The following is a 24,724-nucleotide window of genomic DNA, read 5'->3' as shown; positions in this document are numbered from 1 at the left end:
CCCTATTTGTAATATGAGGAAGTTAAAAGTCAACTTTGGGACTCCAGGGCACTGGAGTAAAAGCCAAACTAAAATGAATCTATAAGGTCCATTCTATTAAGACCACCTAACCTGGCCAGCCACTGGTGGGTTTACCTGTGCAACCCATGCTGTATCACAGGCATGAAAATGTGCCGCTCAAACACTATACTTTTCTGCTCACACTGGAAAAAAATTAGAGGGAACATTGGTTAGGAGTGCTAGGGTCTTGTAACTTGACAGCTTTAAGGCTTGCGTGCTTCAATGCCACAGTTCCTGAGCCAACATGACTGGAGGAGGAATTCTGGGAGTTGAAGTCCACAAGTCTTAAAGCTGTCAAGTTTGAACACCCCTGGGTTTTTTCCCCCGATAAGGTTAGGAGTGCATGGGTCTTGTAACTTGACAGCTTTAAGACTTGCGTGCTTCAAATGCCAGAGTTTCTGAGCCAACATTTTGGTTGCTAAGCAAGAGCATTGTTAAGTGAGTTTCACCACATTTTACAAGTTGGCCATGCCCACCCAGTCACATGACTGCCAAGCCACTCCCACCTGGTCACATGACTGTTAAGCCACTCCCACAAAGCAGGCAATACCTACAGAAAAAGTTCTTTAAAAAATTGAAATTGAACAGCCTGAGTACGAAGCAAGGTGGCGTGGTGCAGGGCTGCCCCCTCACGCCCCGCCCTGGCTTATCTGAAACTCCCCACCACTCAGGCACTGAAGCACTGCAATTGCCGCCACAGCAAGAGCAAGGCAGAGACTGGGGGGGGGCTCACCAACTGTGTTTGTGTGTGAGAGAGAGTGTGTGTCTGTATGAGAGCGCAAACTTGTGATCCCTGGTTTAGTTGGGGCACTGAAGCTGCTGACAGCAGGGAGTGTGGGGGGGGGGAGGCAACTGAGCAACCTTTTTTTTCCTCCTCCTTCCCACTCAAGCAGGGCAGGCTCTGCAGGACAGCAGGGCCTCTCATTTCTCCCCCAGCGTGGCGAATTCAAGCTTCAGTTGGGAAGCCTCTCTGCGGCTTTCGATACCATCGACCATGGTATCCTTCTGCGACGACTGCGGGAGGTGGGGGTGGGAGGCACTGTTTTACGGTGGTTCTCCTCTTACCTCTCGGACAGGTCGCAGTCGGTATTAGTCGGAGGACAGAGATCGACCCCTAGGCCCCTAACGTATGGGGTGCCGCAGGGTTCGGTCCTGTCCCCCCTTCTTTTCAATACCTACATGAAACCGCTGGGCGAGATCATTCGACGGCACGGGATAAAATACCATCAGTATGCGGACGATACACAGCTGTATCTGTCCGCCCTGTGCCAACTCAATGAAGCGATGGACGTGATGAGCCACGGCCTTGAGGCTGTTAGAGACTGGATGGGGGTTAACAAGCTTGTACTCAATCCAGATAAGACCGAGTGGCTGGTGTGCTTCCCTCCCTCTAATTGGCCAAGTGTTCCATCTCTCAGGCTGGGGGGTCAAATGGTATGCCCCTCAGACAGGGTCCGCAACTTGGGAGTCCTCCTGGACCCACAGCTGACTTTCGAACATCATTTGTCAGCTGTGACCAGGGGGGCATTTGCCCAGGTTCGCCTGGTGCACCAGTTGCGTCCCTACCTGAACCGGGAGGCTCTCACAACAGTCACTCGTGCCCTTGTGACCTCTAGGCTGGAGTACTGCAACGTGCTCTACATGGAGCTGCCCTTGAAGAGCATTCGGCGACTTCAGCTTGTCCAGAATGCAGCCGCACGAGCGATCATGGGTGCTCCTCGTTTCACCCACGTAACACCTATCCTCCGCGAGCTGCACTGGCTGCCTATTGGTCTTCGGATACGGTTCAAGGCGCTAGTCGTCACTTATAAAGCCCTTCATGGTATTGGACCTGGGTACTTGAGAGACCGCCTGCTGCCAATTACCTCCAATAGACCGATCAGATCCCACAGATTAGGCCTCCTCCGAATTCCATCCGCCGGCCGACTGGCGACTACCTGGAGGAGAGCCTTCTCTGTGGCTGCTCCAACCCTCTGGAACGAACTCCCCGTGAAGATTCGAACCCTCACCACCCTCCAGGCCTTCCACAAAGCCCTTAAAACCTGGCTATTCTGCCAGGCCTGGGGCTAAAGAACTTCTGCCCCCCCCACTTCTCGAATGGTATGGTTGTTGTGTGTTTTAAATTGTGTATTGTTTGTTTGTCTTTTTTATCCCCTGTTTGTACCTCCTTTCCCTTGACTGAGTTGTGAGCCGCCCTGAGTCCCCTTTGGGGAAAAGGGCGGCATATAAATGAAATAAATCCTAATCCTAAATCCTAATCCTAATCCAAACTAATCAAGGAGAGAAGCAACATAGAACTGAGGAGAAATTTCCTGACAGGGAGAAGAATTAATCTGTGGGATGGCTTTCCTTCAGAAGTTGTGGATGATCCATCACTGGAAGCATTTAACAAGAGACTGGAGAGTCACTTGTCTGGAATGGTATAGGGTTTCCTGCCTAGGCAGAGGGTTGGACTACAAGACCTCCAAGGTCCCTTCCAATGCTGTTATTCCTTTATTCTATTTCTGCCATTTGTGGGACCATCCAGAAGTCACCATATTCCATTTTCATGCTGAGTTCTGGAACCACAATATACAATGTTATGCTATTTTTGAACTGGCCTATCCTCCGCGAGCTGCACTGGCTGCCTGTTGATCTCTGGATGCGCTTCAAGGTGCTACTTGTCACCTACAAAGCCCTTCATGGTATAGGATCTGGGTACTTGAGAGACCACCTACTGCCAATTACCTCCACTAGACCGATAAGATCCCATAGATTAGGCCTCCTCCGAATTCCATCAGCCGGCCAATGTCGACTGGCAACTACCCGGAGGAGAGCCTTCTCGGTGGCTGCTCTGACCCTCTGGAACGAACTCCCTGTGGAGATTCGTACCCTCACCACCCTCCAGACCTTCCGCATAGCCCTTAAAACCTGGCTGTTCCGACAGGCCTGGGGCTAAAGACTTTAACCCCACTCGAATGGTATGACTGTTGTGCTTTTTTAACGGTGTATTGTTTTCATGTTTGTAACTTGTCTGTTTTTCCCCTTCCCTTATATTGTGAGCCGCCCTGGGTCCCCCCAGGGAAAAGGGCGGCATACAAATAAAGTAATCTAATCTAATCTAATCTAATTAAAGCTGCTGGTGGCAGCAGCCACCTATGCAGCCATGATTGCTGCCTGCCCAATCAGCTTGCCAGCCAGCCAGCCCCGCTTGGCCTGGTTTTTGCCAGCTGGCGCAAAGCCTTGTCGTTCTTCTTGTCTTTCCTGACCAACCGGCAGTGGGCTCTGTGGGACATGGTCTCATTCCTGCCCCACCATAGCGAACTCCTGCGGGCTGGACACAGGTGTGATGGGCCTGGCCATGCAGTGCTTCCTCGCTCAGTTGAAGACTTCATGCAGCCTTCAAAGAGTAAGGCTGGTTGTGGAATCAGAATCGGCCAGGTGCAGGAACCAATGCCATCTGTGGCCCTGGTGCGCTACTTGCTTGCATGTACCAGCCTTACTGTGCTGGCTGGTTGGGGAAGCCGGCAGGCAAGCGAGCAGCGCACCAAGGCTACAGACAGCGTTGGTTCCTGTGCCCGGCCGATTCCAATTCCACAGCCAGTTTTATTATTTGAAGGTTGAATGGTTATTTTTTACAAAAAAACCAAGATGGCACACATATCCAACATAATTTTCCCCACAACCATAATTCTGGGTTCCACCACAAATCCGCGGTAGACTAAAGCGCGCTCGACGAAAGCGCGTACGTGACGTCATCACAGCGCGACGAAAACGGCACGCTGTGAGCGGTAAATTTAAAATTAACGCGAAAACCTTACCCTAACCCCCCCAAACCTAACCCTAAACCTAACCCTAACCCTTAACCTAACGCTAACCCTTAACCTAACCCTAACGCTTAACGTAACCCTAAACCTAACCCTAACCCTTAACCTAACCCTAACCTTTATGTGAATCGGCTTGCTTTAATTTAATTTTAATTTAATTGATTTTTAATTTTATTTGTCGCACTGCTGATGACGTCACGTACGCGCTTTGATCGGGCGCGCTTTAGTGGACCGCGGTTTTGACGGGTCACAAAATTCTGTGGGATGCTTTAAGATGAAAGTGAGTCATTCAGCCTCATTTACTCAGTCCTAATTCACTCAGTTACTTAGTCCTCATTTACCAACCTTTCATTCACTGACAGTTCCCACAATGATGCTCAATAAGGAATCTTATGACGATTGGTATCAAAAGTTCTGGTCATGGTCATGTAAATTCAATTCAGCCACTATGCAACCTTAAGCATAGACATAGAAAACTAATGGCAGAAAAATACCTAGTGGTTCATCTAGTCCACCCCTCGAGAGTTGTTATTTTCTTTTTAATTAAATTAAGAACCATTTTGCTTAAAAATAAATCTGAAAAAGAGCCAGGTTATGTTTAATAAATTCTCCAAAGAAAGAAAAATATTTTTCGGACTATAAACACACACTGCACCACGACACACCTAGGTTTAGAGAAAAAAAATTTTAAAAAGTTTTTTGCCTCCGCACATCCTGTTTTCAGCCTCTCTGGACGCCAGAAGCACTCTGCCATCTTTGCCCAGCAGTGCTTCTGGGGGCCCAGGAGGCTGAAAATGGGACACACGGAGGGTTTGGGAGGTCAAAAACAGGGCCATATTCGCTCTATAAGATGCACAGACATTTCCACCCATTTGGAGGGGGGGGAGAGAAGTGTGTCTTATACTCTGAAAAATACGATAATATCTGGAGAACTAGACATATGAGACCATTCCACACAGATGAGAGAGGACTGGACTCCTCCAAATTTTTCCTTGAGAAGATTCCGTTTCTTTAATTCTCAATTTTAGGCCAAGCATCAAATACAAATCAAGGTTTTCTTTGTATGCTTACTCTGAGGCTTGCTGGCACATCAGTGTCTTTTAACTTCTAACAACATAAGGAAGTTGGGATTTAGTCGTCATCACATCTTAAACTGGAGCTATTTCAACAGCAACTTGCAACATCTACACTGTCTTCTCGGCTGAGGCACCTTTATGGGACTCCTTTGAGGGACATCTGATGAGGGCCCAGATTAGAAGAGAATGAGTTGGAGGCCTTCCAGTCCAACCCCCTGCGTAGGCAGGAAACTCTACACCACTTCAGACAAACTCTTCTTAAAAACTTGCAGTTTTGGAGCATTCACAAATTCCGGAGACAAGTTGTTCTACTGATTTAATTGTTCAAAATCGTTGAGGGAAATAGGCCGACTCTTCAAACCGGTCAGAGAGGGATGTAAAGCGCTGTGATATAAATCTAAGTGCTATTGCTATCTGTCAGGTCTAAATAAGAGAAGAGGAAAGCTACTTTTCCGCGCCGCCGCCTTAGCAGCTTTAGGAAGAGACTGTAGCCCCACTGAGGTAAAAGTACAGTTTCCCTCAGCTCGGAGGGAGCCATTGGCGCCTTTCGCCGGATGACGTCACAATCAACGGTTACCCGCGCGCATCCCTGGCATTCTTCTAAATTAAAAAAGAACACCTGGAAGGTCCCAGCGGCAATGTTTCCTCGCGCATGCTCCGTTTGTTCTCTGCTGCTAATTCTGGAGGCGGTGGAGGGGGCGGTTCCGCGCGACGTAGAACGTGCTGGCTGTACGCTTCTCTAGGGAGGCAGGGCCAGAAAGATTCGGCCCCGCCCCTTTCCTCGGCACAGAGCCGTTGAGCGCAGCCAGGACTTCCAGACCAGGCAGCCCCGATGGATTTCAGGCGACCGCAGAGGCTGCGGGAATTGGGGCTGGGATAAGGGGGCCTTTTCTTGGTCTCCCCTCTTGGCAGAGTTGGGGCGGGGGGCGGGGCGAGTCTCTCTGGGCGCGCAAGTCCCGAAGATGGTGCGAAAAGGGCACCGAGTGCCCCGCCCCGTGGGAAAGGAGCGGTGGATTTTCCCACGCTTAGCACACACCTGGCTCCCACAGATTGTACAGTAGAGTGATAATTAGTAACCCCTCCGGCTGAGGTGTCTTAATAGTGTCCCTCTTTCACATCTGCAAGAGCTTCAATGGTTCTATCCCCAGCCAGTGTCCCTAAATGGTAAGAGGGTGAAAGTTGTTATCCAACACATCTGGAAAGCTCTGGGACTCCCCCCCCCCCCCACAACCTTTCCGTAAAACCAAGAGAGGACTTGGCAGGATGGGAACCAGGAAATCAAGAGATGCTGCAGCACACAAAGCACTACCCAAAAGCAAAGCTCCTATTTGGGGAAAGGAAATGGAAAGGGGCTCCTTTGGGGTGTTGGAAGAAATGTCCTAGGTTCAGTTCCAAGTGGGGGAAAAGACACTGGAAACATGGAGGCTGCTTGGAAAGATGGCTTAATGGTGGACAGGATCACATGGCTTGAGCTCCTGAACAGAAAAGGGGGATCACATGTTTCCAGATATTTGATGAAGAAGAAAAAGAGGGGGGGAAAGGGCTTGTTGAGAGTTTCTGGGGTTTTTATATTCTGTTGGGCCCCACCTCTCTGTTTCCTGTTCCTGTGTAAGAAATGTATTCTGATTGGTTGTCAGACTCCCAGGAACAGGGTGGGGGTGTCTGAGCTAACTGTGGGTTGTGTATCTTTTGAGTCCCAAGCTTCATTGAGTTCCCAGATGCCATGTGGTGGGTTTCTGTAGAAGGCTAATCCTACCTTTGTTATATAGAGTAGACTAGCTCAGGCTTTAAGGGCTCATTGACACAGGTGGGAGCTATTAAGAGGGAGTCTGTTTCCTGCCCAAAAACATGTTTCTCCATTTCTTATCCAGGAAATATAATATTCTGCCTTTTCAATATTTCCCAGAATATTTCACTTTCCTAGGAGAGGAATGGGTTTCAATTTCCTACAGGGGTGCTTTAGGGCTCTTTTGGGTGCTCTAAACACTGGATGTTTTTCAGAAGAGATTGGACAACTATTTGTCCGAAATCGTACCCGGTTTCCTACCTGAGCAGGGGGTTGGAATAGAAGATCTCCAAAGGTCCCTTCCAATTCTGTTATTCTTACAGGCAGAAATACGGGGTCCCTTTGCACTCAACCCTTTATTCTCTCTGGCAAACCATATTTTGGAGTGATGGGATATGACTTGCTTTGCTCTGTGGGAACATAGGAACCAGAAGTCCAGAGTCTCAAATTATCTAGTGACACTAATCCCCCCCCAAAAAAGTGGGGAAATATTTACATTGGGCCTTCAGAGTTTGTGTGGGAAGTTAGCCTTGTTTTGATTTCTGTGTTTCATATTAATTTAATCATAAGACTTAATGGAGGCATTAAATACCTCTAACTCATAAGGGAGCTATTTTAGGTTTGTCAAGTACTTGGGCATTAATTAGCCACTGTTGCAAGCTTCTTTTCATCATGGCATCTTGGAAAGTCACTACATTTGCCCCTCCCAGAGAAATTTCAGAAGAATTTCAAATCACGTAACCAGGTTTTGTTTACGGGCTCAGCTACAGCTCTGCCTCTGCAGAGGAGTCACGATGGGCTTCACTTTTCTCCCTTACAATTATGAAGACTGTAGGGATTTCTTTTCTCCCTGCTCTCCCTCTCTGGAGAGTTGACCATCCTTCGCAGCCAATAGCAAACCAAATAAGCAAGAGGTGTCCCCAGATACAAAAACTTATTTTTTTAAAAAGCTTTTAGTCGTGCTCTGCTCCAAGATTCTCTTGAGGAAGCCCTTGTGCCAAATAGCAGAGAGGTAACGTTAGGCTAACATCCTGCACTGATCCTGAAGGCCAATAAATGTAAATAACTCTTGCCTGCTTACAGCTTGACTGAGGCTGAGGCTCAGATGCATTCAGAATCAGGGTTGGAAATGGCCATTTAGAACTTTTGAGTGCAAAACCATATCCTGGAAGCCACCTGGATTGAAGCTTAAACTGAAGGAAAGTTTCCTTTTTTTAACTTTCCTCTATGAAAATGTAATGAGTTGGAGATTGCAGTGCTGGCTTAGCAATAGGTTTAAGTGAAAGAGTAGCAATGGCAAAATAGCATTTAGACCACTGATGGTAAACCTTTTCCGCACCGAGTGCCGAAAAGGGAGCACTTTGCAGACATGCACGGTCGTCAGGGCCGTGATCAGGAACAGGAGCTGCCCAGGGGACATGCGCATGCCAGAAAATGAACTTCTGGTTTGTGGTGCGCGCATGAACTCCGGCCAGCAAGTCTTTCAGTTATTGCTGTGCAGAAAACAAAGGAAGAAAACAAGGAAGAAAACAAAAACATTTATTTACAGCAAGTAAGTTTTTGGCAAACTTACAATATATGTACAATTGTTAAGGAGGTAGCAGCCTGGCTAAAGCAGGATAAAAATGTGAATTAAAATATAAAAGTAAGACGTGGCAGAAGGGAGAGAGAAAAGCCTGCTTGTAAGTCATGTACAAAAACAGGAAAATGTCAAAAAGCCTTAAACTACACAGAGTCAGTAAAACTTCTTATGTCAAATGCCCAAAACCACAGAGTTCAGCTGAAGTTCATACAGAGACACGGAGTCAATACCTCTGGCCCAAGACAAAAGGAGAAGTAAGACAATATCTACTTATAAGGCTTCTTTCCTCAATGTAACCAATAAGAAATAAGTTAAGTGTTTCCGTGTTGCGCTGCCTTTGAGAATGTATAAGGATGTGTGCTTCAATGATGAAGGTTGTTCAGAAGTTGCAATACCAGCCTTTGACTAGTTTTTCTGAACCTGGCTGCCAATAAACTTCTCCTTGATCTCCAGGCATCTAAGTCCGGTCATTTTCTGCAACATGGCTGTGCAATCCACCTCATGTTCCCTTTTTCTATAGCATGAAAATCCATAAATGACCATTGGGAAACATTTGAGTGTTTGAATGCTACACTTGTTATATTGACTATTTGTCAAACTTGGATGATCAAATATATGGTGAAGTTTAATTTTTTTAAAAATTGAAATACATTAACCATATTAATCTCAGAATGCACATTTATTTTTTAAAAGAAATTTTTTTTGAAGATCCTAGTGCACATTACTGTATTTTTTTCGGAGTATAAGACGCACCAAGGTTTTGAAGAGGCAAATTTTTTAAAAAAAAATTTGCACTCTTGCAAACCTCCCCAAAACGGTCTGTTTTTCATGAAAACAGGCCTGTTTTTTTCCCCAAAAAGGGCATGAATAGCTCTTAGACTTGTAGAGTGCTCCTGGGTGCTGGGGGCAAAATTGAGCAAAAACAGGCCATTTTTGTTCATTTCTGCCCTCCCCAGCCCCCAGGAGCTCCCTGAAAGCCTTCTAAAAGCTATGCACGGCCATTTTGGTGAAGGAGGGGGGGTTTCGGGAGACAAAACATGCTGTATTCAGTGTATAAGACACACCCAGATTTTCAGCCTCTTTTGTGAGGGAAAAAGGTGGGTCTTATACTCCAAAAATACGGTATATTAGGGATGTCAAACTTGATCGTGTTGCATGCTGGATTGTGACATATCACAACACTTTTGCCTCTGCAGAGCTGGGGTGAGCGTGGCCTGCATGTGATGTATGCGGCCCGTGGGCCACCCGATTGACAGGCCTTCATTATACAATTAATAGGGAAAAACATAAAAATGTGGGGGGAAAAACCTCTTTTCAGTCCAAGCAAGTATGATGGAGATTAACAGTTTATCACTCTCCCTTAAAGTAAAAGTAGCAACTCTTCATCATACTCCTTCCCACATTCTCCATGAATCCTTCTCTAAAACCTGTCAATCAGGAGCCCATTAAAGTCATTGGAAATAACAACATGATTGCATCAAGCTATATTACAGAGCTGTTACAAAGTTATACAAGGCAGTTTTGCCTAGTGGTGAAACACCAAGGTAGAAAGCGACTGTGAGTTTAAGTCCTGCCTCAGCCACGAAAGCCAGCTGGGTGACCTTGGGCCAGTCACTCCCTCTCAGCCCAGCCCACCTCACAGGGTTGTTGTCGTTGTGGGGAAAATAGGAGGAGGAAGTGTGTTGGACATGTTCAATACCTTCGGCAGGCTATAAATAAAATAATATCTAGTAAATCCAAGTTGAATTCTTTCGATCCTACGATTATAAACACATAAGATTCTCTTTCCTCCTCTATTCCTCAATTAAATTAAAAACGGTTACTGATCCGATGATAAAAGTGATCATGAAAGACCAAAAATCCACCCTGGTTCCAACGTGCAAGAAGGCCCTGAAGGACTCCTGGAAGTCCGGCCTAATTCAGAAGGCCTAATTCAGAAGGAGGTCGATCCTGTTGTCTCTTCTCTCCTCCTGCTGGGACTGTCCACTGGGGCTGCTAAGAGGAGGGAGAAAGCAGGCAGGGTCAGTCTGGGAGGGAGCCAAGAGGAAGGAGCACATAGTCCAGTTGCTAGAGGGGGAGGGGGAGGGCTGGGACTGGCTCTGAAGGTGGGTGAGAACCTGCCTCACAAGTTATATAATACGTATCAATATCCCCCCCTCAGATACACAAATCCAGTTTTAGTCCAGAGACAAGTATAAATGGATCCTTACGTCCTCAAGAGATCCAGGTCTTCCTTTCAGCATCCGGAGGGAGGGATTCCCAGATGGGATCAAGGAGGGGAGTGAAGCCCCCTCTCCATCCGTGACTACAGGACCCTCCCTTATCCATCCCTCTTCCCCTCCTTGCAGTGGGACCTTTTGATCTCCTGCTTGCAGCTCTCTGAGGCTCCTGATTCAGGACAGTCAGATCCTGGCCACAGTCTGGCCTTTCTGGGTAAGAGTTTGGGGGCAGGCAGACCCCTCCCCAGAGCCCCAAGGCCTCTGCCCCAAGTCCCCTCCTTCCCTTGTAATGTTTGAGAGGAACAGAAGAATTTCCCAAAGTATCTTCATCATCGACTGGTCATTTGACTTCAAAGCTCTTCCTCCCTCTCCCCCCCCCTGCAGCCCCCCCACAAGGGGAAACTCACCTGGAAGGAGGCTGCTAAATGACCCGGCTGCTTCCTGCATTGGAGAGAAAGACACAGAGTGAGTCTCTGCCTTGTTTGGGTCCTGAGGAGGACAAATCTCTCTCTTCTCCCTTCAACCTCTGCAGCTTCATGAATCTCTCTGAGAACTTTTTATTTGTTTGTTTTTTTGTTTATCACTAAGCGTCTTGTGCCACCCATCTTGCCCAGGTAACTCTAGGCAGCTGACGGTAAAATTCAATCAAATGTCAAGTGGAATATTTCAAACAATAAATAAAAACCAGATTCCCCCATCAGATTGAAATCTCCCAGAACTAGAATATCTGGGCAACTCCATGCCAGCCCTGAAAGGGCCTCCAACAGCTGAGGCAGGAAAGAGGCTGGTACAGGAGCAACAAGCCCAATTGTTCCCCTGAGCCCAGATTCAGAAAGAAAAATTCACAGCCAGACATGTGAGGTGGGACCATCCTGAGTGCCAGAAGAGATTCTCAGATGACCACTGCACCCCACTTCCCCTGCCCTGGGCTATCGGTTGGCGCCAATCATTAAACTGGATTGGGACATCTCTGAGAGTGCCCCCCCCTTCCACAGTCAGCCAGGTCTCAGCTATGCCACCAGAGGAGTCTCTAACCACTGGGGATGATGGCCTCACTGGTGGTTTCCCTATTTCCCCTCAAAGAATGGTGGCCCTTTTCCTCCAAAGGGGGTCAAGGCTCCACCATGCAGATTCTGGACTGCCTCCCCTGCCTGAATCCAACAGGGAGAGTTTCCCTTCTCCTCTGCAGAATCAACCAGTGCAAGGAAAGAGGATTTTGTGACATTCATGCCTAAGGCAGGACTAGAACTCACAGTCTCGCCTGGTGTCCTCACCACTAAGCCAAATTGGGTGCAATTATTATTATTATTCCACCGGTAGAAGAATCAGAGGGAACCCAGGGAGGATGAATTGGGGGGGGGGGGGCTTTTAAAAGTGGGACCTTCTCCCTCTTTTCATCCCCTCATCCCCCCCCCCCCCAAGTCTTGCAAAGGGTCAGAATGGCTCATGAAGCAACTTACCCTGGTTTGAACTGCTGGATCCTGTCACTTTCTGGAAAAGAAGGAAAGAAAAAGAGGATGAGAAAGTCCGTCTCTTGGCTTACAGGTAGAGAAGCTCAGCTCTTTCTGAATCAGCTCCCTCCCTCCTTTTCTCTCTCACATACAGTCAAAGATCCAGAAACACATGGAGAGAGTTCCTTTTCCCAGATGTTTCTCCTTGAGGTCTCCACTTCTAAGAACAGCCTGGCTGTAATGAAAAGGGGGCTCATCTTCCCCAGCCTGGTTCTTAGCATGAAGAGGAAGACATACACACACACACCCCTCTCAAATAATTGTGTCCCTGGTCTCTTCTCTAAGTTGGAAATTAGATGGAAAGAGGACAAATCACTCACTTGGTGCTGCTCTGTAGTCATCTTGACATTTTTATGCAAGAATAAAAATCAGTGGAAGCTCAAAAGAATCCACCAGAGATCATCCAAACTCTCCCTCTGTAGGAGCAAGAACTCCAGATGCTTCACTGTCACTTAGTCCCATCAACCAAGACAGAAAGATGTTCAAAATACAAATGTATCTCCTGATTTGCCCCAAGAGAGACCTGCTGCCTCCGAGATGGACGGAGGGGAATTGGGGGAAGCAGAAGGAGCAGCTGGGAGGGGAGGAAGGTTTCCATGGAAATCCTTCTCTGCTGCTCTCTGACCAAAGCCTTTGAAAGGGACAAAGGAACTGGGATGCCTCTTCCCAACTCAGAAGAAGACAGGACAGCCCGAATCTCAGACTCAGCTGAATAGAGACTGGAGTCCCAGCAAGAGGCTGAGATCTCAGATGCTCCCCAAGAGGGCTGGGAAAACAGGACAGAAGGAAGCCCAGAAGAAGCTCCCCAAAGGGAGAGACTTGGGAGGAATCTCCCCATCTTTCTTCCATCACCTCCCCCTCCCCAAAAAAGATACTTACTGAAGAATACCCAGATCCCAGCAATCGTACACACCAGGACAAGAGCAACGCAGCCAATGATAAGCCCCAGGTTGGATTTTGAACTGGATGGTTCTGAATTGGGAGAAAGAGCAGATCATTGAAGGAGAACCCCAAACAATCTTCCCAAACAGGGAAGAGACCTAAAGAAGTGAAATCTGGAAATACCCCAAATTCAAAACTCCATGGGCTCATTTTTGGGTCCTTCTCAACGTAACATGAAGGCGCCTTGCTATCCGTTGTTAAGAGTACGTGTCCTCAGGATGCTGCCTTCTTCTCACACCAGCCCAGCATGAAGGCAGCTGAATTCATCTTTGGCTTTTCCACTCAAAAACAGCCCTTTGCCACCTTCTGACTCATAGCAGTTTTCAAAACAAAAACTTCTCCAACACAATAAAACAAACATTTGTTAAACAAAAACATTTTTGTTCTTTTTATAGGCTGCCCCAATAAGCCATGACTCTGAGTGGAATTGGGCAGCTCTGTATGCTTTTTACTTCAGTTTCAGTGTTTGCATTTTATTATTTGAAGTAAAATAGAGAATTTCATCAGGATCGGCCAAGTATTGGGATGGGATTCTGTCCTTTCCATCACCCGAAGTCAGTTCTACGGTCTGGTCCCTGCAGCTTCACCTGCCTCAAACACTGGAAGGACCAATGGATGAAAGCTCAGCTATGCTCACATCTGGACACCGCTGGGGTCAGATTTCTCTCCCACCACCCTCCAGCCTGCCAGAGAGCCCAGCCTTCCCCTCCCTGCAGCCTCTCACCCTTCAGCTCCAAGTCCAGAGGCTCCTGCAGGCCGTCATGCTCCACGTGGCACCGATAGCGGCTCCTCTCCTTGGGGTCGATCCGGATGCTGATCCAGTAGTGGTAGGTCCCATCCGCATTGGGGGCCAGAAACCCACGGAAGGTCTCTTCCAGCCATACCTCCCCATCCCTCCTCCAGGAGGCATCGATCTCCCTGGGGTAGAAGCCATCCACGCGGCAGATGTGCGTCTCCATCCCATCTGCCACCTCCTTCCTACTGCTCACCGTCACCTTTGGGGTCTCTGCAGAAACGGCACCCCCAGAATTAACTCTGAGCCCCTCCAGAGCCTGGAAGGTGGGTGGGAAACTTGGAGGGGCAGGAAAATCTCCCACCACTTAGTTTTAACCCAAAGATTCACATTCCACACTTGCAGCCTCTCCAAGAGTTTTAGGAAATTATCCAGATCTGGAAAAGGCTCAACCAGAAGAACTCCTGATTTTGAGTCCTTCCCAGGGACTCAGCCTGAAAAAAACCCAGAAGCAAATTGAGGCTCCAAGGAAATTCCTCTCTGGCTGCTTTGAACTCTGATTGATCTTAGGCTGCTCCCTTCAAGGGAGGGAAAGTGGAGATGGTCTTTTAGGTTCCCTTTCAAGACAACAACCACACAGTAGATTCTCCCTGCTTTTTCCCTCCTCTTCTGCTCCCCTGAATCTGAGGCTGCTCCAGGCCTCTTTTCAAGGGACACAACCCCAAGTTTAAGAGGAAGAGAGATCAAAGGGAATCTCATAGGGATCTATTGGGAAAAGAGATTTTGTCCCTCAAAAGGGGGGGCAGAGAGAGGGTCCAATGGAAGAGAGAGAGGGTCCTCCCAAGGGAGGGAGGGGTTGTGGGCAATCATCAGTGGGGGCTCCTATTTGCAATTGCCCAATTGATCCTATTCTCATCCAGCTAATCATGGAGGGATGAAGGATCGGGGGGGGGGAGGGGTAGACCTAGAGGAGAGGGGGGTCTACATGCAAGAGGGGCTGGAAGAGGAGGAGGGGGATTCCCACCAGGGCAAACAGGCTAAAGACCAGGGACTCAAAGGGGCTGAATGTGTACAGGAGATCCAGCCATAAAGGAGGAAAGTCCAGTCTGGATCCAGATGCTCACCTGTCCTCAGCAGAGTCTCCTTCCCATAGGACAGGAACTTCTCCAGCCACTCAATGCACATTTCTTCCAGGTAAGCTTTCCTTCTCTCATTAAATCCTGGAATAGTGTTCCATTTCCTCTGGGTGATCTGGGCCTGGGGTTCGGGAGCCACCCAGGTGAGGGTCTCCTTGTCGAAGGTGATGAAGGTCCTCCCTTCGTAGCCATACTGGAAAAATCCTCTTTTGCTCTTGTCTCCTCGGAGCTCACAGCCATTCATCCGCTGCCATGTGTGAAGGCCTAAAAGACAGGCAGGAGGATGGTTTGGGGAGTCCTCATGATAGACAGAGACCCCCCTCCCTGCAGGGACTTTGACACAGGCACTGACACCCCTATTTTTTCCCAAGCATCCAAGGGAAAGAAGTCCCCATCAGTAATTGCCCTTTTCCCTTCCCTCGACCAGCATCCCTGCATTTCCCCCCCAGGATGGAGCCCCTGAATCTCCCCAGGAAAAGGGAATCTGGGAAAACCAGCAGAGGATCCCAAGGGAGATGGAGAAAAGAAGGAGGAGTCGCAAAGAAACGGAAGGACGGAGACCCTTCCATCTTTCCTTCTGCCATTCCTCTGCGGGGGGGACTCTTGGGGGGTGAGGAAGGGATCCCAGAGAGGGAACAGTTGCCTGAACCTGCAGCTGCAAAAAGGGAATGAGGATCTTGTGGCTTCAAAGAGGATCTGCTCGATCTGGAAAAAGCTTGCAGGGATCCCTATGACCATAAATCATGCTCTGTGTTGACAAATAGCACCAAGTCAAGAGGGCTGGTTCCCACTTTGGGCTAACCAGAAACAAACCATGGTTTAGTGTAATGTGGGAATGAAGTCTTGAAGGGCCCCAAAGGAATATTTCCCTCAGCAACAGCAGCAAGTGGCCCAGTCTGATCTGGAGACCCAAAGGGTTATTGACCTTTGAAATGAAGTTTGAAGCTTACAGGCTTTGGAAGGCCCTGGAGAAGATATTTCAACTTCAAGTGAAGAGATTCTTGGATTTAAAAGAAAACCAAAAGGAAATCCTGAATTGTTTCTGCTCCTGTGTGGGCTTGAGAGGGAGGAAGGACGCCAGGAACCCTCGAATCTAAGGGAAAACCACCTGGAAGTAGAGTTGAACTAAACTGACCAGTCCTCTCCTTTCCTCTCCACACCCAGGAATGACAGGTGAGGGGATCCTTTCTCTGCATCTTCTGCTCAGCCAGAGATCTTCCCTTTGGAGGAAGAGGAAGATCCTTGGGAGATCCAGTCTGATCTTTCCCTCGAGAGGAGATTCCCTGATCTCCCCATGGGAAAAATAGTCCTGGATTTCTGTCCAAGAAGAATCTCCTGCCATTCACAGGAAAGCACTAAATATTTGGCTGCAGTTTTCAACTTCTGAGAACAAATTCTGTCATTTCAGAAGCATCCAAAGCTAAGACAGAAATTGTCTTCTTTCCCTTGAAGATGAAATGTGTTCTTATCTCAGGTTTGGCACAGAATTGAATATTTGTGCAGCAAAAAGAAAGCACAGGGATCACATTGAAAAGGCAACTTTCGTTGTTAATGTTTAGTGTAAGAACACTATTAATGCATCTCTACAGGTCTCCGCATGAAACAATTCTGGCCCATCTCTGAGCCTGGATGTTCAGGGGGTTTCCTGACATCTGAAAAATAGTTCAAGGGATCCTCCAGGGTCAAAAGCTTAAGAAAGGAGGCTTTAGAGAGGCTAAAATATATTTATGTTTATAACTGCTGTGAAGTTATAAACTTTCCTCTCTCTCCTTTCCTTATATCACTTTCTCTTAGTTTTTATCTTTTTGTTGAAAAGTTTTAGTAAAAATCAGATAGGAAATTTAAAAAGCTGACAGGACGTCAGGGATCATTAAAACAGTATTGAAAACACAGGAGAGGCAAATGTCACACAGCCTCTTCATGAATCAAGGCAGAGCAACCACATCTGGAGTATTGGGAGCAGTTGTGGTCCAAAGGCCTCCGAAAGGAGAGGAGGGAGCCGGGGAAGGTCCAGAGGAGGCGACCCAGGCGATGGGAGGGGGGAAGCAGCCTCCCTTGGAGGGAAGGTTGGGACCTTGGGGGCTCTTTAGCCTGGAAAGGAGGCTCCCCTCCCCTCCGGCCGCTCTCCTTCCTCCTTCCTCCACCAGGGGGAGCCCTCTGGGCCCAGCTCTGATCCCCTGGGAGGCCAGCAGGGGGCCTGGAGGGATCTGGGGGAATCCTGGGGGATCAGGGGCAGGACTGGCAGAGCTCTTGGGAGGAAAGGAGGGGAAATGGGGGATGCTTGTGGAGAAGGTTTTCCTCAGCCAAAAGGAGCCTTTTTCCTTCCATCCCTTTTCCTAAATGAGGCTCCTTGGAGCCGAATCTTCTCCCCCCAAAGGTGGCAGAAGAAGGGGGGCTATGCTGAGGAAAGAGCCCCCCCCATCCAGGGCAGCCCCTCCAAGAGGGCAGGGCAGGAGTTCAGCCTGAGGGACCAAGGAGGGGAAGCCAGGAAGGCTCTGAGGGACTCAGGAAGGGCCCCAAATGGAGGCTTCTTCCTCTCCTCTCTTTCCCCCTCAAGACCATCGGGAGGATCCTGGACCTCTGACCCCCCCCTCCAAGAGCCCCCACCCCATTTGGGCCTCTCCTTCCAACTGGAGGATGAGGAGAAGCTCCTGGCGTTTGGGCCCCCCTCATTGCCCCCCAAAAAGGGGGAGAAGGAAAGGGATCTAGTCTCCCCAGGTGGATCTGCACCAGATCCCTCATTTCTCTGGGGTGGAAACAGAGAGAAGGAAGAGGATCTGCTTCCCCCAGGATCTCCTTAGGATCCACCTGCCCCTTTTTCAGGGAGGGGAGAGTCCTGTGATTCCCTTCCTCCCCACAGCAGGAGATCCACCCAGGACCCTCCAACTGTCATGGGGGGAGGGGAGATTTCGGTCTCTTTTCACCTCAGTTTATATCAACATCCAGAAAGAGAGATGGAGAAATTTAAACACGTTTCCATTAACTGCAATTGGCAGAAATCGTCAGCAATGGAGACAAGGACAATCTTATATTGATTAAAGAAAAGAATAAACATATATAAAAAAGGCTTTTCAAAAGGTGTGGAAGGAGCCTTTCCCTTTGAAGGGACCCCCTTTCTCCCCCCTCTGGTTCCTGGGGAGGGGATTATGGCGCCGGAGGAGCCACCAGACCCATCACTCACCTTCGCTCTGATTGTAGCGACTCCTCAGTCTCTCCAGGTTTACTCTGAACGCCTCCTCATTGTCACGTGATTTCTGTGTCTCTCTCTCCCAGTATTGGGTATCCTCCTTCCCCACCTTCTCCATCCAGGAGGCTCGAGGCTGCTCCCTCCGGCTGTGGCTGTCATAATAACTGAAGAGCTGATCATCCACGTAGCCCACAATGACAAAGTGGGGCTGCTCCCCCTGACTGGGGTCCGAGATGGAGGTGTAGAAATACTTCATGGAGTGGGAGGAGGCGCCTGGAAGGGAGCCAGAAGAAAAGAGTTAGGGGGCTTCAGTCAAGGACCCGGATCCCATGGAGGCTCCCATCTGAGGCTCTGCGGGGGAAGAAGGAAGAAGAGGAAGAAGAAGAGAGCTGGGGGAGGAGGAGGAAGGGGGGAAATGAAGGGGGAGATGGGGGGAGAGGAGGCAGGAGGGAGAATGAGTGAGTGAGAGGGAAAGAAGAAGCTTCTGGGGGGCCCGAAGGGTTGGAGGGCAGGGAAGGTGGGGGGGTGAGAGAGGAGGGGAAGGTCGGGTCCCCCAAACTTCACCTGCCCCAATTGTGTCCTCCCACCTTCCAGCAAGGCCTCCCTCAAACCCCCTTCTGGATTGCTCAGTCTCTGCCCCAAGGAGGCTGCAGTGGCCCCACAGGTAAAAGAGGGGATTCCACCCCCAGAAGCTCAAAAACAGCAGGAAACCCCAACTTTCCATTGACATCACTGGGGGCCAAAGTGGCTGCTTGAAAGCTGCAGATGTTATAAAATGGAAGAGGGGGAATCTGGGTGAGACCAGAGGCCAATGTGAACCCTCACCCTAACCTCAATATGGGGCGGCAAAGAGGGCAGAGAAGGGAGCAGCAATGAAGCCACGTAGCCTCCCAAATCTTCCTCCCGTCCCTCTCCCACCGCCCTGGAAAATCCCCCTCCCCTCCCAGAGTTCAGCCATCTGAGCAGGAATCGGCCTTGAACCCAGGACTCCGAGGGGCTCCCCCTCCTTCCACAGGGAATCTCACTGGGATTATCCCAAGATTTCTTCATCTCAGCCACCCAGTTAGGGCCCCGGAACCATCATTCATGGGGGCTTTTCCTCTGAATCTCCCCCTTCACTTTCCCCAGAAGCTGCTCTGACCCTTGTCCTCCTCTGGGGCTCATCCTGCACTTTGTCAGCCCAAAGAAAGGCAGAAATGCCCCTCAGCCTCCTCGGGAGGGGATTGGGATCCTGCTCTCCAACCCTTCACAGGATCAGAGACTCTCAACGTAAAGGCCTCAATCAGAGTTTCTCAGCCATTTGGACTTCAATTCCCAGAATCCCCCTCATTCCCAGAAATCCATGGGCCTCTCCACCCCCTGCCCCCACCCCCCCTGTCCCCACTGAGGCTGCTTGAGTTCCTGCTGAGACCAACCATGGGGGGGGGGCTCAGCTGGGAAGAGACTCTAAGGCTGCCCACTGAACAGAAAAACAACAACTTCTAACCAGGTTACAAGAATAAAAAGAAAATACAATGAATAAAATGCAGCTGGGAAATCTGTTAAACTGGAAAATCCCCAAGGCCCCTTTTTGGTCTCGATTCTGAAAGCTCCTCAGATGAGAAATTATTTCACCAAAGATTTGAAAGATCATTTCAGGATCGTTCATGGGACTTATTTGGGCAGAACCTGGGTCTCCATGGAAAAGGGCGGGACCTCCAAAGCCCAGAGAAGTAAACACAGGGAGTCCTCGGCTTATGACCATCATTGAGCACACAGTTTTGTTGCTAAGTGAGACATTTGTTAAGTGAGTTTTGCTCCATTTTACAAATTTTCTTGCCACAGTTGTTAAATGAATCCTTGCAGTTGTTAAATTAATCACCTGGTTGTTAAGTGAATCTGGCTTCTCCATTAACTTTGTTTGTCAGAACGCTGCAAAAGGGGGTCACGTGATATGGGGAGACTGCAACCGTCATAAATATGAATCAGTTGCCAAGCATCCAAATCTCAGTCATGTGACGATGAGGATGCTAAAATGGTCATAAGTGTGAAAATTTGTCATTCTGTCACTATTTTCAATGACATTGCAACTTTGAACAGTCACTAAATGAACTGTTTTAAGTAGAGGACTGCTTGTAGTCCCACTGCCCATTCCCTCCAGTATGGCCTCCCAGTCCTTCCCAGTCCAAGGCAAAGGCCTGGGCCTCCCCCTTCCTGCTCCTCCCCACAATCCCGGAGGCTTCTCAGAGCTTTTGGGGAGAGGGAGCCCCAGATCCACTTCCTGCTCTGGGGAGATTTCAGGATCCAAAGGGATCGGAGCTTTTCTCCAGCAGAAGGAGGGGGGATCGGACTCTCCGTGATCCAGAACTCCTGTTTCTTTCCCTTGTGGGGCTGAGCAGTGAGGAAGCCTGAAGTCTGCCTGAGAGGAGAAACGTCTGAATGGAACTCGGGTTGGACGTCCTCCCAGTCAAGAAACCCCTTCATGTCAGTTTGGGCCTGTCTGTCTCCAAGCAAGCCCTTCATTTCATGCTCCCCACCCAGAGGTTCTTCTCTTCTTCTGCCTCCAACCACCCTCTTTAACCCTTGAGATCCTCACAGATTTTCTTTCTGTCTTTTGAAAAGCTGCCCCATTCATAGGGTAGTTTCTCAGAGCAAACAGCCAGGAACCCCCCAAGGCCCCTTCCTGATTCCTAAGGAATAATAAGTACATTTTAAATATTTTGGATTCTGCAAACTGACCCATGCTGAGAGCTCCTGAAATGGAAGGAGGAGGATTTGGGGTGGAAACATCCCTGCCTGTCCTAGAGAAAAGCTCTGGGGATTTTGGGGTTTAGGACAGAGGAGAAAGTGAACATAATAAAGGCCGATCTTTAGAAACCTTATTCAAAGGAGCCTTTGTCTCTCTTCTCCTGCTGCATCCACAGGGCAGCTTTATCTCAAAGGTTCAGTGTCGGCGTTGGCCAAAACACCGAACCGATTCCAGAAACAAGCCGGGTCCCCCCAGCACCAGAATCCGCCAAGAGCCACCAACCCCCCCTCAAAAGCTCGGGAGATCTCAGAAGGCGAAGGGGGGAGCAAAGGGAGCAACAATGATGCCATGTAGTCCACCTGGATCTTCCTCCTGCCCCCCACCCCGCTAGGAAATTCCCCCTCCTGTCCCAGAGCTCAGTCATCCGAACAGGAATTGGCTTTGAACCCAGGGCTCAGTGGGGCTCCCCCTCATCCCTTGAGCCAAGGTGGCCCAGTGGTTAGAATGCAGCATTGCAGGCTAATTCCACCCACAGAGTTCGATCCTGACTGGCTCAAAATCGATTCAGGCTTCCGTCCTTCCAAGGTCAGTAAAATGAGGACCCAGATTGTTGGGGACAAGATGCTGACTCTGTAAACCGCTTAGAGAGGGCTGTAAAAGCACTGTGAAGCGGTATACAGGTAGTCCTCTTTTTACAACAGTTCGTTTAGTGACCATTTGAAGTTACAAGGGCACTGGAAAAAGTAATTTATGACCATTTTTCGCACTTACAACCATTCTAGCATTCCCCCATTGTCCCACGATCAAAATTCAGACACTTGAGACAAATGGTTCATATTTACGACGGTTGCAGTCATGTGTGGCCATGTTTTGCAACCTCCTGATGAGCAAAAACAATGGGGAAGCCAGATTCACTTACAAACCTTGTTACTAATTTAATGACTGCCGAGATTCACTGTGGCAAGAATAGTCATAAAATGGGTCAAAATTCACGTAATAAATGTCTCCCTTAGAAACATAAATTCTGGGTCAATTGTGACTTCAACTCCCAGAATTCCCCTCATCCCAGAAGCCCCTGGGGCCTCCCCTCCCTGCCCCCACCCCCTGCCCCCACTCAGGCTTCTTGGGGGTTCCTGAGACGAATCATGTTTGGGGGGCTCAGCTGGCATCGTCTCCCTAAATTCAGTATCTGTGAGGAGGGTCCTCTCACCTTTAAACCCTCTGGGGAATCCAAGATAAACAAAAGGATTTCAGTTTCTGACATGCAAAGTCTGATCGAGGAACATCAAAGGTTTTTTAGCGGGGGGGGGGGGAAGGGAAAATCAGGAAGGAGGAATCTTTAGGAAGATTATTTAAGAAGCGCTTCTCTCCAGACTCTCATCCGGCTGCATTCACAGGACAATCTGAGCCCGGATCGCTCCACTGCAGCAGCCTCTGCCAAGACACCGAAGCGATTCCAGAAACAAGCCGGCTCCTCCCAGCACCAGAAGCCCCCAAGAGCCACGAATCCCAGCTAAAGGCAGGGAAGAGGACCCAGGCGGAGGGGTTGGACGAAGGCAGCCAGGAAGTTTGTGAACTGACCTGATCACCTGCAAACGCCGCTTTCCCACAATCTCCGCTTTGGGGGAGGGAAAGGACTGAGCTTGGGGCGCCCAGATAGACTTGACTGAGGTCTGGAGGGGCCACCCTTGTCCTGCTCCCAGAGGGGCTCTCCTGGGGAAGTGGGGGGGGGAGGCAGCAGAGTCCCATCCAGGCTTTGGGACCTAATCTCAAAATGGCCAAAGTGGGGAGGGGGAGCGGACTAGAAAGAGGACCGAAGCAGGATTCTATTTCTGGGAATAAACTTTTGGGGGGAGGAGAGAGAAAAAGTCCCTGGAAGAAAAAGGGGCTGAAAAAGGCCCCAAAGAGACTCACCAACGGAACTCTCCCACAAGGCGATCGCCAGCAGCACCCCGATCCACAGGGGCGCAGAGTTCACGGCCATCTTAAGCTGCGATCCTCAACCAGCACTGCTCTCTCTCGAAGTTGCAGGCAAACGGAGACTCACCCGCCGATCAACAGCGCAACAATCCAGAGGAAGCTGGCGATTGGCCAACCTCAACCAATTGAAAAAAAAAAACCTCGTCGTCATTGTTGCTTGGCAGACGTCCAGGAGCAACCGGTGAGAGAGGAGGGAAAGGGAAAGCGAAAGTCCCATCAGGAAATCCCCTTCCAGGCATTCCGCCTCTTGGGGGGAGGGGGGGAACTGGGGGGAGGGGAAAAGCGGGAGCCTTTTCTGGGCCTGGGGGGAGGGGAGACCCCGCACAGCCCCTCGCAGTGGGAGATCAGGTGGAGATGCCAAAAAGTACAGCGAAGTCTTGGGCTGCATCAACAGAGGGAGAAGATCAAGAGAAGCCGAGAAATGATCATTCCGGTTTATCCTGCAGAAGTGAGGCCACCCTTGGAGTGTTGGCTCCACTTCTGGCCTCCAGGATTCAAAAGAGATGCTGAGACCCTGGAAAGAGAGCAGAGAGGAGCAACGAAGACGCTAAAGGAAGGTTGAAGGGTATGGAGGACCATGGAGAGAGCTCGGTATGCCAGGCCCACAGAAGAGAAGAAATGCGGGGAGGGGGTTTCTGTGTGTCGGGATAACTGACTTCCAGCACTTGAGGGGCTGTCCCGGAGAAAAAGGGATTCAGCTCTTCTCCAAAGCCCCAGGCAGCAGGACATGGAAGCCACTGGTGGAAGCTTGTAAAAGAGAGATCCAACCTAGAAGGAGAAATTTTCTAAGCGTGAGAACAATTACTCAGTGGAATAACTGACATCCTGGAATTCTGGTGCTCCTTCACTGGAAGTTTCCAAAAACAGACTGGAGAACTGTCAGAGTGGGATTGTATTAGGTCTCCTGCCTGGATCTGAGGGGTGGACTAGGAGACCTCTGAGGTCCTTTCCAGTCCTCTGATTCTGTGTTTTACCTCAGACACCCCAAATGATCTTCACTCTGGATAAAAATGCACAAAGGCTTTTTTGTGGCATCATCAAAGCGAAGATATTTCTCTCTAGGGGAAAATGCCAGAGGTATCAAATATAATATATGAATTCCCTGTTTTCTTTTCTTCTCTGGGGAAGCCATGAATCTTTAGGAAGCTCCAAACTCTTCTCTTTTCCCACAATAAACTAAGATGGCTGCTCTCTCCTTTGGCGGATCTTCTGGAGGCTCCTTGGACTAAAATAATAAATCTCTCTTCCGATTACAGTTATTATGATTCCCAAATTCAGTATATTTTACATTTCCTATCATGAACAAAGTATGAGAAACATCCAATGGTCTTTTCAGGGCTTGAATCATCTTTCTTCTGCAGTCACCTTTAGCTTATATTCCTAACAAGTGGCAAAACGTATAGTCTATATATTCCCTTTTCCAGATAATTTTCTATCTTCCTTAATACTTGCAGGTGTATCCAAGGTCTCCCAGAAGACACTTTCTGTTGTGTAGTTGCTGAGAAAGAAAGTTCTCACATACCAAAAGAAACGGCCTTGGCTAAGGACAGAAAAACTGGCTTCCTTAATGTTAAAAATAAAGAGAGAGATGCTGCCTGCCATGTCAAAAGCGCAACTGTCCCCTTTCAAAAGGCTAATAGTGAAGCCTAAAATCCCAGGCAGCCCCGGCTGCACTTATAACCTCCGTTTTATTTTCCAGTCACTGAGTTAGCAATGTCCCCAGGAACGTCGACCAAAAGAAAGCCTTGCCTTCAAAGTGTGTGTGTGTGTTTTCAAAGAAGAGCCTAGAAAAGGGTTGCTCTGTTGGCCCAAGGTCCAGCTCCAGATCGTCAGTAGGTCCAAAGGTCTCAGGCTCAAGAGTGAAATTCAGACACACCTGAGCTCAACTCTGTTTCCAGCAGAGAGAAGGAAGCCAGCCCAACCTCTTCTATAGGCTGCAGCCAACTGTCACTCATCGGAATGTTTCCTCTGTTGCTAG

The 24,724-nt window shown here is 49.0% G+C and overlaps 3 protein-coding genes across 4 annotated transcripts in view; 1 reads left to right on the top strand and 2 right to left on the bottom strand.

Annotated features, from left to right (window-relative positions):
- Nucleotides 1-24,724, top strand: part of LOC106552957 (major histocompatibility complex class I-related protein 1-like) — a 554,120-nt gene that overhangs the window by 224,249 nt on the left and 305,147 nt on the right. The gene's annotated exons all lie outside the window — the stretch shown is intronic.
- Nucleotides 1-24,724, bottom strand: part of LOC106541424 (major histocompatibility complex class I-related protein 1-like) — a 201,545-nt gene that overhangs the window by 160,258 nt on the left and 16,563 nt on the right. The gene's annotated exons all lie outside the window — the stretch shown is intronic.
- Nucleotides 8,716-22,815, bottom strand: LOC148047201 (H-2 class I histocompatibility antigen, Q10 alpha chain-like). The gene is made up of 7 exons (XM_087711123.1): nt 22,681-22,815; nt 18,033-18,311; nt 14,840-15,115; nt 13,707-13,988; nt 12,920-13,012; nt 11,990-12,020; nt 8,716-8,824 (listed from the first exon to the last, which is right to left on the bottom strand). Exons 1-7 carry the CDS (start codon nt 22,748-22,750, stop codon nt 8,716-8,718), a joined length of 1,140 nt encoding a protein of 379 aa, XP_087567249.1. The 5' UTR covers nt 22,751-22,815.

The sequence above is a fragment of the Thamnophis sirtalis genome, unplaced genomic scaffold (genome assembly GCF_051295495.1).
Source record: "Thamnophis sirtalis isolate CommonGarterSnake01/CBP01778 unplaced genomic scaffold, rThaSir2_p1.2 scaffold_3, whole genome shotgun sequence".
Lineage (NCBI taxonomy): Eukaryota > Metazoa > Chordata > Lepidosauria > Squamata > Natricidae > Thamnophis > Thamnophis sirtalis.
This window is presented reverse-complemented; position numbering and strand designations above follow the sequence as displayed.